Source organism: Lynx canadensis, chromosome B3 (genome assembly GCF_007474595.2).
Source record: "Lynx canadensis isolate LIC74 chromosome B3, mLynCan4.pri.v2, whole genome shotgun sequence".
Classification (NCBI taxonomy): Eukaryota; Metazoa; Chordata; class Mammalia; order Carnivora; family Felidae; genus Lynx; species Lynx canadensis.
Window position 1 is genome coordinate 98150617 of NC_044308.2, and position 14983 is coordinate 98165599.

Below are 14983 nucleotides of genomic sequence, written 5' to 3' on the forward strand. Positions count from 1 at the left end.
GCTTCCCAACATGGAGCCTCTGCCCGCAGCTCCGCCTGCACCAGGGACAAGCAAAGGCTACAACCCCGAGCGGCCCAGCCCCTTCCCTTCCGCCCCGCCGCGGGCCGCGGAGAAGCGGGCCTGGAAGGGTCCGCGGCGTCCCCGCAGTCCCGTTCCGGCCGCGGCCCTTCCCCCTCCCGGCCGCCCGCGAACCGCCGGGGCCTGGGGCTGGCTCGGCACCCGAGGGGGGCGGCCCCGCTCTTTGTTGAGCGCCGACCCGGGACCTACTTCCTCGCCGGCGTCCGCGTCCTGCTTCCCGGCGTCCGCCGGCCGCTCCCGGTCTTGCGCCGCCGCCTCCCGCCGCACCGCACGTCCTCTCGCAGGCGGCGGAGGCGCGTACCGCCGCCGCCGCCGCCGCCGCCGCACCACGTCTCCCACCCGGGGCTGCGTCACCGGGTGAAACGTTCCTGGCCAGCGTGGGTCGGCGCCCAGCGGCCCGCCCGAGCGCTCCGGCCGCGGGACCAGAGTGCCGCCCTGAGGCCTGGTCGGGACACGACACCCTCCGGGCCGGGCCACCGCGCCCCCCAGCCCCCCCACGGCCGGCCGCGTCCTTTCGGGGGCCCAGCCTCTCCTACCCACTCTGAGATTAGGACCCCCCACGCTCACCCCGTGAGCCGACGGGCCTCTGCTAAACCGCCCCCAGATCCGTCAGGTAAACTTGGAGGGTGACGGGTAGAGGGAGAAGGGTGGGCACGAGGGCAACCTTTCCAGCTCAGCACGGGAAAGGTACCGAGGGCACTGGGCCAGAAGTTACCTGGCAGTGGGGCGCCAGGGAAGGAGGTGGGGGAGTGCCGGCTTAACTAAGCCGCGGTACACCCGACTGCACCTTCCTGTTTTGCAAACCATTCCCAGTGGTAGCAGCTTGAGGCTGCACTACACAGCTGCGCAACCTGTCTCCTACTGAGTTTTTCCACATTTCTGAAAGCCTGAATTCCTAGGGAGTCACAGTGGCCTTTATCCCTGTTGGGCACACGCAGTGCCTTGCCGCGGGGATTGCTCCTTACATTGGATGAGGAGTTCTTCAGAAGCTGAAACAAAATCAAGAGACCACGACCTGATTCTGGCTCTACTTCTTCCTCAGTAGGTGATCTGGGACAAGACATCGTAGTTGACAATATCTCAATACAATTATCTGCAGCTTGAAGAGGATAAGGTTTTGCATCTGACAGCCAAGCAAGTGTTTATGAGGCATTTTACGGGATTACAAAGAGGATTTTCAAATATAAGAAGTTGTAAAATACTTCACAGTGCATAGAATATGGAACAGGAGTTCAAGGAAGTAATTTGGCTGGTATTTCACAAGCTATTTTGCAGTTCTAGTTCCAGCGTTGTTTGGAAGGTAGAAATAAAGTTGCCAGGTTTATGTGTACTGGTAAAAATATTCCTAGAATCCAGTAGAGGTTTTGAACAGGAAAGCCAGATGAACACTCAGCCAGTGCATTTAGTAACTGAAAAATCACAAAAGAGCAAGTTACAGATGTTGGCTTGTGGTTTTGAACATCCAATTCAATTCTGTTCTTGGGCAATATACTCCTTGTTGATCGTTGTAATTAGTTGTATAATGTAGAAATTAAATTTACACCTTAACAGGACAAGGAATATATGTATTTTCTTGTGCTCCATGCACAAAGGGCACTTATTTAGGGAGTATAAGTAAGCTCAGACTTACATGCTCTATGGACAAAGCCTATGTGTTTGCTGCATTGAAAAAATTGTTGAAGAACAGTTCCTTCTTTCAAAGCTTCTTGGCACTTGTTTTGGTGGGCACATACTTTTGGCTTCAATGACTCAAAATCTTTTCAAATGTTCTATTGGTATCCTAGTACTTGTTTGCTGTCATGGATTCTTTTTTTTTCCCTTTGACCCTATAAGGGTTGATCCTATCTCTAGTCTGAAATTTATTCTTATTTATACTTGCATTATTCCAGAGAATTTGAGGCAGCATACAGAAAATACGTATTATAACACAAGATAAAAGTAAGTAAAGGAAGAAATAGGTGTGATGTTAAAGAGAGGAAAAATAGGATACCAGAACAATGCAACAAATTGGCCAAAGTAGAGGGTTTTATAGTGTTTTTGAGATCACCACGAAGCAATTGGTCAAGAGAGGCACTTCTTTTTTTTTTTTTTTTTTTTTTAATTTTTTTTTCAACGTTTATTTATTTTTGGGACAGAGAGAGACAGAGCATGAACGGGGGAGGGCCACAGAGAGAGGGAGACACAGAATCGGAAACAGGCTCCAGGCTCCGAGCCATCAGCCCAGAGCCTGACGCGGGGCTCGAACTCACGGACCGCGAGATCGTGACCTGGCTGAAGTCGGACGCTTAACCGACTGCGCCACCCAGGCGCCCCAAGAGAGGCACTTCTTGTGCTGATACTAAGACTTTAGAAAAGTTTACCTCATGGGCATTCATAAAGTGGAAAATTTGAATTCCCAGTTTGAAACAAGGATAAATGTCTGATAATCCTTCAAGCATGTTATTCTTGAAACACAGTGTTTGATATGAATTGGGTAATAAAAAGTTTGAGGTCATAAGCTTCAACAAGACTCTGGAATGCACATGTTTTATGTTTCCAGCAATGGCAGATCCATATGCTTTGACCATCAACCCAGATGTACATAGCATGGAAAAAGTTGAAATTCTACGTGGTGGTTAAAAAATGTGTCTGCTATAATCATTACTTGTACCACAATTGATGCAAAGAGGAAAACATTTGCTTTATTCTAACTCCAAAGGAATCTTAAGGATTTAAAAATAGTGGTTGAGTTCATTTAAACAAGATCAGTGAAATCATAGCTGGTGGGTTAAATATTACATGATTGGTAGAGAAATTCAAATTCAATTTCCATGAAATAAACATGTGGTATGTAAATTTAATCTTACCTCCTAAATAAGCACGTAGTTTTAGTAATAAAAAATAATATAATAATAAAGAATAATAAAAAATTATAGCTAACAGGAATTTCTTACAAGCTACCCAGCTTTATAACAAGGTATGGAATAAGGAAAAATATGGCTTGGTAGGCCCTTCATCCCAGCCTCATTATCATATATTCTTTGTGTCTCCATAATGTCTTAAATGCAAATATCTTCCAGGTTTTATTCTTATCTACATAATAACCTGTGATGGTTTGCTGTCTGCTTTGTAGTGTTTTTCCATTCTGTCAAATTTCTTTAGTAAAATGCTGATTGTAATCTGTGGCTTCTGGTTTCAACTGGACATAAAATTTTTTAACTTCTACATAGGTAAGTTTCCAATTACTATCCAAAACACAAAAGCTAATTAAAGCTCTCAAGTGTGACAACAGATCACAAGGACAGTTTTTGTCTATGGAACATATAGGCTTAACTTATATGATCTCCTGATGAACCTTCCAGCATAAACTAGTTGCAAAATGTAACCCTGTGTGATTGAGCTTATTGCCCCATATGTTTGTTAGATATAAATTAATTAAATTTTGGAAGACATCTGCCACAGTTATGATTTATATTTTCAAATAGTTAAACTATTCTTTTTGTTACTAATTAGGGTCAGTTGTCTATTGAGGCAAAAACCATGTTTTCAAAGCAGAAGAATTCTATCTTGCTCTGGATAGCAGTAGAACATGGATCTCATTCAGAATCAGTATCAGGTCATCATGATGGGAGTTTCAGTAAAGAAGAGTTGGGGGCTCCTGGCTGGCACTGTCAGTGGAGTATGCGACTCTTGATCTTGGGGTTGTAGGTTCAAGTCCCACAATGGGTGTAGAGATTACCTACAATCTTTAAAAATACAAATAAATAAACAAACAAACAAATAGATAAATTTTAAAAATCAAAAAAGAAGAAGGCGGCAATGCACATCTCTTTTTAATACAGCTTGAATTGATCATCCAATATGTTAAAATGATGTTTTTAATTAACCTTGATTCCTAGGGTGGATTTTAGGTTTTTACGAGATTTGGTAGTAAGGTTCCTGTATTCGGGACAGCTTGGTCATTTCTGCAAATTCAATAGCTAAGAAAAAACTATAAGTTATAAATAATCTTGTGTTGTTCGTTATTGATTTCCTCACAAAATAATAAGTGTAATATTCAGAAGGGATGCCTAAAGTTTGCTTGCACCTTATATAATCTAGTGTTCTGAGAACCCCAAATGTATAGAAGAAACCACAGTGCCTGACTGTGGCCTTATCCTACAGCTGTATCACTCTTAAAGGATTCTAATAAGCTCTTTTTTTCTTTGCCCCTTTAAGACAAGGATGATAATGGCATTCCACTGTGGCTAGTCTCGAGGTGTTTCACTATCTCTTATTGGTTCCTTTAATTCCTTTAACCCTGTCCTCATTTTTATAAATAGTCCTTTCATTAGATTCTCTTTCTGTGCTCTTTCTTGCCAGAACCCTGATTGATAGTTACAGGAATTGGAAGTAGCCTCAGGAAAGAAACCCTTGCTTTGTGGGATAGTATTACTCACATATCTGATGATTACCTGTATAAACTTCTTGCCATGAAAAGTGAAACAATGGCATCACAATTGCTGAAATAAACATCAATAGTGGCATGAGATGGAGTGCTGATGGAAGCCGTAGCATTGGAAGACCAGTCTTTAGCACTTAGCTCCTTTGATAGTGATGATTGCTGAAATCATTGTGTCATTTTTTCTGATTGCCTCTGGGAGAATATGTGAGGAAAAAAGACAAATGGCCTGAATTCCAAACTTAAGGCACGAGTAGAAAATCAAAAAGTTTCTTTGACAGCCTTGAAGAAACCTTATTTCTCATGCAGCTGCAGGGAAAACATGGCTGAGAATCCAGCCCACAGCCTAATATAAAGGCTGTAGAGTTGCAATGTTAACTGAATGTGAGACTTAGATCTGTTATGCTAAGAGAAGAGTCCAGGTAGAGAAGTTGTTGGGACCCCACGACATAGAATGGGGGCATTTGGGTAGATATAAATGAGGCTGAGAACTTGAACAAGAGTTAGATTTCAAATAGGTGATGTGCATTAAGGAGTACACTGGTCATGATGAGTACCAGCTGTTGTATGGGAAGTATTGAATCACTGTATTGTACACCTGAAAGTAATATGACACTGTATGTTAACTGGAATTTAAATAAAGCCTTAAAAAAAAAGTTAGATTTCAGCACAGCCCTGGTGGAGAAGGACAAGACCTGTTCTTGGAGGAGAAAACTTGTGCACTGAAGAGTTACAGGATCTTGGCAAATACTTATCTATGTTTCAGGTTGACCTGAGAAGCTGGTGGTCTTTCTAAATGGGTTACTTGAAGCTGGTAATCTATGTGCTGAGATGCCAGAACTTCCAGGGCATACTTTAGAGGAATAAATCTGAAGACTTAGGGAGATGGGAATGTTGGACTTGCCCTATTATGTGCACCCTGCTTAGTAATGCTCTATCTGTACCATCCCTACAAGGACCCATAAAATTTACCTTTATCAAGGCATTGAGTAGAGGGTCACAGCTATCCTTGAAAAATTCTTTGGTGGCTGTCTCAATTGGCTGGAGATGATAATGGAGATGCCACAATGAAATCAGGATCCATGATTTCAGTGGGAATATTGAGATCCTGGTAGAGGCCAGGTGGAAGATTCTTAAATGTTAAAGACTTGTTCAGCACAATTATCATGATAACCCTCAGGAAGAAGTGATAATCAGAGTGTTTGAAAGCAAGGATCTTTGATGGTGGTGTATGATCATCTGTGTTTAGGGATGAATGAAATTAACAGTCTACTTAAGTACTGCTTGCCATATGTAAGCAGAAAAATTCTAGGTCTGATGAGCAGAAACGTAACTCAAGTCACTGGTATGGTGATTCAATACATATCACCCAATTCTTTTTTTTTAAGTTTATTTATTTTGAGAGAGAGAGAGTGCGAGTGGGGGAAGGAAAGAGAGAGGGAAAGAGAGAGAATCCCAAGCAGGCTCCTCACTGTCAGTGTGTAGCCCAACACAGGGCTCCAACTCATGAACCATGAGATCATGACCTGAGCTGAGATCAAGAGTAGGATGCTTAACTGACTGAGCCGCCCAGATACCCCCATATTTTTCAACTGAATCCAGTTCACAAGCCTGGATGGAGTCCCTTTGAGGGGGGAGCCTTGAGGAAGAAGCCTCATAGTTGTATTTCCACATGTGGAATTTTTACTAGAGCAAATCAGTATAGGCTTTGGCACCTAGAATTCAGCTATGGACTTGAAATCTAGAATGTGCTTTTCAATTCCCTTCAAAAGAAATAATCAGAAGCAGTTTGCCTTCATATAGCCGGGATAGCATTGTCATTGTCTTACATCAAGGCTATGTAAACACGTCAGTTGTAATATATCATTCCAGAGGGACCTTTGTTTCCTTGATATCCATTAGAACATCCTGCGAGTCTATTACCTTAATGACATGGTGCAAACCAGATAGATGAACTGGAAGTAGCAACTGCCCTAGATACCTTAAAAAGACCCTTCTATCAGAGGATAAGAAATACATCCAGGTCAGAGACCTGTGCCACAGTGAAATTTCTAACAGTTCAGTGGCATTATTGTGCTCCACCTCAAAAAACAATGCCCAGTCTTAGTTGGCCTGTTTGGATTTTGGAATCACCATACTGCATGTACTGCTCTCTGATCCATTTATCATGTAACCTATATGACTGCCAGTTTTTCATATGACTTGGAAAAACAGAATGCCCCACAGATGGTCCAAGTTGTGGCACAAGCAGCATGGATAAGGTTTGGAATAAGAACATGCTCTCATCTCTTGGCAACTATTCTCCATTTGAAAGGTAACTCTTGGCCTGCTATGAGGCCTTGGCAGAAACTAAACACCTCACTATGGCATACTAAGGGACTGTGTGATGTGAACTGCTCTTTAGGAACTGGGTGTTACCTAATTTACTGAATCATAAATTGAACATGGGCAGCAGAATTCATTGTCAAATGGAAAGGCATATGTACTGGGGTGGCCGGAGCTGGTATAGAAGGCACGAGTAAATTACATGGACAGATTTCCTCTGTACCTGCCCCTACTTCTTTGCCCCCCCCTTTTTTTTTTAACTTTATCTATGGGCTTGTGATCATTTAACAGAGGAAGGAGAAACTTGGGCTTGGTTTATTAATGTTGTGCATTATATCCAACTGGAAGCACATAGCCTCTGAATTATGCCCCTATCTGTAATGGGGTGGTCTTGAAAAATACAGAGGAAGAGAAATTCTCCGTGGGCATAACTTTAAATAGAACATCTGGTTGCCCTCTTTGTTAGGAAGGAGAGCTGGCCTGAGGTATAGATCTGTATTTATGTACAGTGGCTAGTAGGTGGGCCAATAACTTGGAAAGAAGAATATCTGAGATAAGGGAGTCAGTAGGAGAGGTAATACAGATGGATTCTCAAAGTGGGCCCAGAATGTGAAAATATCTGTGAACCACATAACTGCCCACAAGAGGGCATTCATTTCAATAATCAGGTTTACAAGAGATGTGTCCTATGGATGTCAGCCTCTACCTGGTCACCCAGTGGTAGTTCAGTGGTCCTATGTAAAAAAGGAATGACGGCAAATGTGGGTTCAACAACATGGACTTCTACTTGCCAAGGATAATGTACTGGGGTGGCCGGAGGATAATACAGTTACTGCCACTTTGGAGCATTTAACCTGCTTATAACAGAGGCCATTGCAGAGACCCCAGTATGGTAGTATTCCCTAGACCAGTCAACCACCTGGTGGCAGTTTATTATACTAGATCCTTTCCATTATGGAGAGAAGAGGGATTCATCCTCATGGAAATAGTACATATTCCAAATACAGGTTTACCTTCCCTGCCTGGAAAGCTTTTTTACAAGTACCATAATCCAAGGATTTATAGAATGCCTTATTTCATCACCATGTATTACAACATTAAATTTAAGCAAGAAACTCATTTTATTTTGAGGGAAGTATGTCAATGAAGTCATAACCACTGAATTAATTGATCTTACCTTAAACCCATCACTTAGAAGCAGCTAGTTTAAGGGAAGAGAGGAAAGGCCTGCTGAAGGATTGGTTGTGATACTGACTGGGAGATAACCCAGTGAGGATATGGGATAGGACTTAACCTATAGCCAACATATGTTGCCATCTAACCCACGTGCAGAATGTGTGGGTCTAGGAACCAAGGAGTGCAGTGGTGGCTCTTCCTACTACTAACAATTCACTTGAAGAATTTTTGTCTCTACAACTTTGTCTTTAAAACATTGGGCTTGGTGGATCTGAAGGCTCTGGTGCCCAAAGGAGAGATACTGTCCCTAGATAACTTAGTCACAATTTCATTAAAGAGGAAACTGATACTGTCACCTGGCCAATATGAGGTCTTTGGACTACGGAGGCAAAGGTTAGAGAGGGGATCATTGTACTGGTTGGAGTGATTGGTCCTCATTACCAAGGGGAATTGCTTGTTGCTCCACAAAGAGAATAGAAGGACTATGTCTAGGACCCTACGTGTGCACTAAGATACCTCTTGGTATTCACATGTCCAGTATTACTGAACAATGATAAACTGCAACAACCCAGTAAAGATAAGGCCACTAAAGATTTGGCCCCATGGAAATAAGTTTTGGGTCATCCCATCAGAGAAGATACTAGTGGAGGATAAGGGGAAAATGAAAGCTGTCATTATCACCTTGGGACTTGTGCTATCTTCTCTTCTCATTATCAGAACCACAATTTTGTTGACCTTTCCTGTGTTGCTATGTCTGTCAGATGAGACTGAGACCCTCCCTATGCTAGGGGATAAATCTTGATTGGCCTAGCCTCACTTCTGTTACTAAAGGGATGGCTTAGGCTTGACAATTCTAGATAATAACACATAGAAAAAGTCTATGGGAGTGTTTTTAACAAGGTACACAAGGCACAGACATACCTTTTTCTGTTTCTAGACATGGCTACCCACTTCTAATGACTGGAATGGCAGATGCCATTTTGGGACCATGATAGGAGCCCACATTAGAAAATAAGTCCACATATTAAGGATGGTAAAGTGCAACCTTGGTCCTTGTGGTGAAGTCTGCTGGTATTCTCCAGTATCCATTTCCTTCTTTTAAAAATTTTTTTTTTATTTAAGTAATCTCTACATGCAACATGGGGCTTAGACTCATGACCCTGAGAGCAAGAGTCACATGTTCTTCCAACTGAGCCAGCCAGGTGCTCTCCTTTCTTTCATTAGCATTAGATCTCCTAAATTTTAGTTGGATACACATATACATAATGTGTTTGTCAAATAGGTAGGACATGTACTGGTCAATGGTACTTGAGTAGAGGTGATATGTGCCACTTCTGGGTTGTACTCTTAGAATGGATATATGCCCTTCTTTCCTTTATTCTCCTCTATTTGGCTGGAATGAAGATGCAAATGCCCAAGCAACCATCTTGGATTATACCATGGAAGTCCAAGCTTAGGTTTCTTGATATTTCAGAGCCATCATTAATATGAACCCTGGAGGGTTTATGCTAAGATTATATCATGAGAAAGAAATGAATATGTCTTAAGCCACTGTAATTTTCTGCAGCAGCCACATCTATATCCTAACATGTCAATGATAAAGTTGAGCTGCTGAATTAATCCCCACAGAACCAACTTACCTTAAAAAATTATGTGACACTAAATGTCCTTTTGGTTTAAGCTCTTTTCAGTTACAGCCAAAAGCATTCTAACTGATATAAGTATGTTTCCAAGATTGCCAGCTGTAGAGGGAAGGAGTGAGTTGTAGCATCCGCTATTGAGAAACTCCTGATTAAGAGAGCCCTTTTCTTTCTTAAGGAGGTTACATTTTATTTTATTATTTTTTTATTGAAGTATAATTAACACACACTGTTATATTAGTTTCAGGTATACAATGTAATAATTGGACACTTTCATGCATTTCTCAGTGCTCAACAAGATAAGGGTGCCCTTGATCCCCTTTATTTATTTCACTCATCCCCCTCTCACCTCCCATCTGGCAACCACCAGTTGTTCTCTGTATTTGAGTCTGTTTTGTTTTTTTTTTTAATCTTTTTTGTTCATTTGCTTTTTCTTAAATTCCACATCTGAGTGGAGTCATATGGTATTTGTCTTTCTCTGTCTGGCTTATTTCACTTAGCATTATACCCTCTAAGTCCATCCATGTTGTTGCAAATGGCAAGGTTGAGAGAGCCCTTTTCTTATGATTGGGGGAAATGAGCATGGTGAAGGAACACCTAGGAAAAAAATCATTGAGGATATAGGAGGGAGGGAATAGTGTACAGAGTAACATCCCAGAGGGGTCAGGATGAGAAGGGTTCTAGAGTACTAATGTACAAATATCTTTTCTTCCTTTTTTCCAATTTAAAATAAACTTGACCTTGACTTTTTTTTTTTTCAACGTTTATTTATTTTTGGGACAGAGAGAGACAGAGCATGAACGGGGGAGGGGCAGAGAGAGAGGGAGACACAGAATCGGAAACAGGCTCCAGGCTCTGAGCCATCAGCCCAGAGCCCGACGCGGGGCTCGAACTCACGGACCGCATGAACGGGGGAGGGGCAGAGAGAGAGGGAGACACAGAATCGGAAACAGGCTCCAGGCTCTGAGCCATCAGCCCAGAGCCCGACGCGGGGCTCGAACTCACGGACCGCGAGATCGTGACCTGGCTGAAGTCGGACGCTTAACCGACTGCGCCACCCAGGCGCCCCGACCTTGACTTTTTAAAAGCAGCCAAATGATGTGTAATACCATACCATATAATTCACCAATTTAAATTGTATAATTCAGTGATTTTTAGTATATCCACAAAGTTGTACAGAACTGATTTAAAACATTTTAAAATATTTCTAATATAATTTGTCAAATTGGCTTCTATACAACACCCAGTGCTCATCCCAACAAGTGCCCTCCTCCATGCCCATCACCCACTTTCCCCTCTCCACCACCCCCCTTAAACCCTCAGTTTGTTCTCTGTATTTAAGAGTATCTTATGGTTTGCCTCCCTCCCTCTCTGTTTGTAACTTTTTTCCCCTTCCCTCCCACATGGTCTTCTGTTAAGTTTTGCATTTTAAAATATTTTAGTTGCCCCCAAAAGAAATCTTGTACTCAAATGCAGTCACTCTCTGCTTTCTCCTCCTCCTCTTATGTGTATCTTTGTGTGTCTGTGTGACTGTGGACTCTTCTGTACTCTTTTTAATGAGATTTACCTGAAAGTAATTATCAGGCTGGAGTGTGAGCTGAGAATTAAGATATACAAGAAAAGCAGAACACACTTCTTTTTAATCCATGAATTTGGTTTGTAGATACAGGCGTGAGATAATTCCTGTCTTCCTATGTTGTTTCATTAGTGTTTGGGAAATGCAGCTCTATTGAACACAGCCCCTTCATTTATTATTTTTTTAAGTTTGTTTGTTTTGAGGTGGGGGGAGGGCACGAGAGAATCCCAAGCAGTCAGCACAGCCTGAATTGTGGCTCGATCTCACTAACTGTGAGATCATGACTTGAGCCAAAATCAAGAGCTGGATGCTTAATCGACTGAGCCACCCAGATCCCCCTGACGTCCCTTTTAAAACTATAATGTAAACTTGGTTTACAGTGTTCCTAGCTCTGAGGTCACTAGAGCCATTAACCGAAATACAGAATGCATAAGATATGGCAGTGGTGGGTGAGATAATTTGGTTTTTGACATGTTGATTTTGAAGTGTTAGTAGGAAAACAAAATGAAGATGACCTTGGGCAGTTATAAATTTGGTTCTCGTAAGACGATTTTTCTCTCTTTAAGAGAGCATAAAACTAGAAGCACAGATTTGGAAATTATCAGGATGAAGGTCCTGTCTGAAGCCATTGTAGCAAATTACATTGAGTGAACATAGAGTGAAGAGTTGCTTATGGTGAAGAGACCAAAGACGTGGTAATTAAGAGGCTAGCAATAATCTCATAGGCAGAACGCATCTGTAGAGTGTGGGCAACAACCAAATGCAGAAGAAAACTGTAAGGAATGGGTTAATGGTATCTTGAGGGTCAAGTACCATAAAGGACTGCTTCTAGAATACTGAAAGCTGAGTTTGTAGGCAGAGAGGAAGAAATCAGTGTCTTTGCCTTTTGCTTTGTATTCAAAATTGTCTGCAACCTTTGTGGATGCCAAGGCTCACCCAGACTATGTAATACGATTTTACCTAAAATATTTGCCAGTGTAACTCCAGAGGTTTTCTCTGCAAATCTAGTGGGCATTTTTGCCCACTTTTGCCCACTAGACATTGAGTTAGTTACAGATTATGATGAATTTCCAGCTTTCATTTATCTCAATCTTGATCTAAATTTTTCTATCCTAATTTTAAAAGTCAGGCCTGTTCAGTATACAGGTAAAAAAATACATGATATCCTCTTTACCAACATGACCTTGCTTTTAAAATGGGGGAAAAATGGTGCCTGGTAGATAAGTGCAGATTATTTTGACTTCTTTGGCTATATAAATGTTGTCTGCATATTGGTACTAATTTGTAACTGTTATAGGAAACGGGTATTTGAACATCCAGAATAATGCAGTATATTAGTAATTCTGTGACTGGCTAATGCTGTTAAATTCTTTGAGAGTGTGTGTGAGGGGGGTACTGTTTATTTGTGTGTGTGTGTGTGTGTGTGTGTGTGTGTGTGTGTGTTTGTGTGTGTGTTCTCCGTGAAAGATGTTGCAGTACATCGTCTGTCCCTGTCTTCGTGCTCCGGGGGTGGGCTGAGGTAGGGAGGGTGTGACGCTGGTATTTGTGTGAACTCGGGCTTGTGATGCTGAGCTCGGTTCACCCGCTTTCTCCTCCCTTCTCCTCCCAGCTCCTTCCCACCAGCGCCACAGCAACATCCTCAGAGTCTGAGCGAACTGCGCCCAGCGCGGGCACGGAGCCTCCCACCGCCAGCAACCTGCGGCCCGGGAGAAGAGCCAGCACAGTGACAGCGCCTCACCGCCACCAGTCCCCGGACCACCATGGCCAAGAACCGCAGGGACAGGAACAGTTGGGGTGAGTAACATATGGTGACTTCTGCAGCCTGCGCGGGGACTGGCCCTCTGGTTTCTGCTTCTGGGGACGAGAGGGCCAAGGGCTGGGAGACGGGCCACAACCGAGCTGCTCCCTGTAGGGCCGGAGAGACCATGGCCGAGTGGTACCCGTGTAAGCAGAATCGCGCTGTGGGGCGAGGGCTGCAGCTTTCCGCAGGCCGGAGCCCCCTGTCTCTCCCCCACCCCCAGTCCTCCTCCTCGCAGCATTTGGACAGCACCCGCACGTCGCCTCCCTGGGACTCGTCGGTTCCGCTTTAGCGATCCTTTGGCGGAAAGGCGATGAGAGTAGGCAGGAGCTGTTACCCGGCCGAGAGGGGCGAGGGGGTGAGGATCCCTAAGCCCCGGCCCCTTCCTCGGGAGCTTTGAGCCCTTCCGCCTGGCAGGGCGCGGGCTCCCGAGCGGGCGGCATGCTGGAACAATGAGGCAGAGCGCGCCCAGCCCGGCGGGAGCGTTGCAGACCTGAGCAACCCAGAGGAAGGGGCGCCCGCCTGGGAGTCCCCCACCGCTGCAGTACTTGTTTTAATTTGGGGCTCGGAGGGGAATTGGGGAAGAAGGGAAGCAAAGTTGTGGTTTCCAGCCTCTGCTCCACCCCAATCCGGCACCCCATTCAGGCCAGCCCTAAGTGTGGCATTGTTCTTTGATTTTACCTTTTGGAGATATTGGGCTCATGATTCAGCACCAGGCCGAGGGGAGGGGGAAGGAGAGGCTAGGCCCAGTGGGTTCACGCCGCGAGTGGGTGGGCGGCGCTCACGCAGGCGGGGAAGAGAGAACGCAGTGATGCAGGAGAAATCGCGGCCCCGCCCCGCTCTGCTGCTCCAGACTTGGTTCAGGACGGAGAGTGTGGGCAGACTGGGCGTCTTTTTCTGCCCTCGGCTCGGGTTTTCTTCCAGTCACAGTGCTAACCTCACTACCATCTTAGGAACCAAAGCCTTTCAGGGCATTTTGTTTTCTGACCCAGAGCAGATCTCAGGCCACTGTTCCTCGGTGGGTAGAGAAATATTTTGTTCATTAGCTTTGTTATTTGGAAAGTTTACACACATCCTCTAGGAGTTTGGAGCTCCTGGGTCTCTTCTGTGTCTCAGTGAGAACTCTTCTATAACTGTCCATCGGACCAGGAGGTATAAATTTAAATTTTGGGGGGGCTTACTTTTATCAAAAGACCGTATTTCTCCTTGCCTGGTTGTTCACAGGGCCAACTTAACTCCCAGTAGGCAACGTTTGTGGTAGGTGTGGGGAGCTAGGGCAGGGAGGTCTGGCTCTAGTTGTATGAATTTAAGAGAAAGCAGCTGCATTTTCTGAGATTACCAAACCTCAGTAAGTGTGAGTATTGTAATAACACTGTTTTCTTTGCTTCTTAGGAGATTATGAGTAAGCGTTTTCACTGTCCCCCTAACTTTTCCTTGGCCTAGAGTAGGAATTTCTTTTCTTTTTTTCTTTTTTTAAAAGTTTATTTATTTTGAGAGAGAGAAAGAGTGGGGGGGGGGCGGGCAGAGAAAGGGGGAGTGAGAGAGAATCCCAAGCAGGCTCTGAGCTGCCAGTGCAGAGACCCATGTGGGGCTCGAACTCACTGTGGTATTATGACCTGAGCCTAAATCAACAGTGGGTCCCTCGACTGAGCCGCCCAGGCGCCGCTAGACTAGGAATTTCTTGAACACTCATGGTTCAGGTGTGGATGTTCAAGTCAGTTTTGATCTTGATCTCTGTGCATTGTTGACTCAACCATGTTAAGAGACAGGCATGTGAAAATTTATTCTGAGCATTAAAGTTCTTCTTAGTGAAGCTTTGGATCATTATTCTTCAGTATTTTCTCTGGTTTCAGATTTCTTATATGGTAGAGGTTTTTTCCTCTTGGAAATGTGTTTCTCAAATGGGATTTGCATAAAAATCACATTGGGAAATTGTTAGAAATGCATATTTCTACATCTTCTAGCAAGAA

General features: G+C 43.8%; 2 protein-coding genes across 3 annotated transcripts in view; both read left to right on the forward strand.

The window, feature by feature from the left end:
• Window positions 1-10: 10 nt before the first annotated feature.
• Window positions 11-12907, forward strand: LOC115517071 (basic proline-rich protein-like). The gene is made up of 3 exons (XM_030320222.1): window positions 11-103; window positions 148-691; window positions 12825-12907. Exons 1-3 carry the CDS (start codon window positions 11-13, stop codon window positions 12863-12865), a joined length of 678 nt encoding a protein of 225 aa, XP_030176082.1. The 3' UTR covers window positions 12866-12907.
• Window positions 12866-14983, forward strand: part of ATL1 (atlastin GTPase 1) — a 71784-nt gene continuing 69666 nt past the window's right edge. The window contains exon 1 of one of the 2 annotated variants that reach the window (XM_030319054.1): window positions 12866-13009. In XM_030319054.1, coding sequence (XP_030174914.1) covers window positions 12976-13009 — 34 coding nt within the window. In that variant the 5' untranslated portion in view covers window positions 12866-12975. The remainder of the gene's footprint in view (window positions 13010-14983) is intronic. The other variant, XM_030319053.1, reaches the window with a different exon arrangement.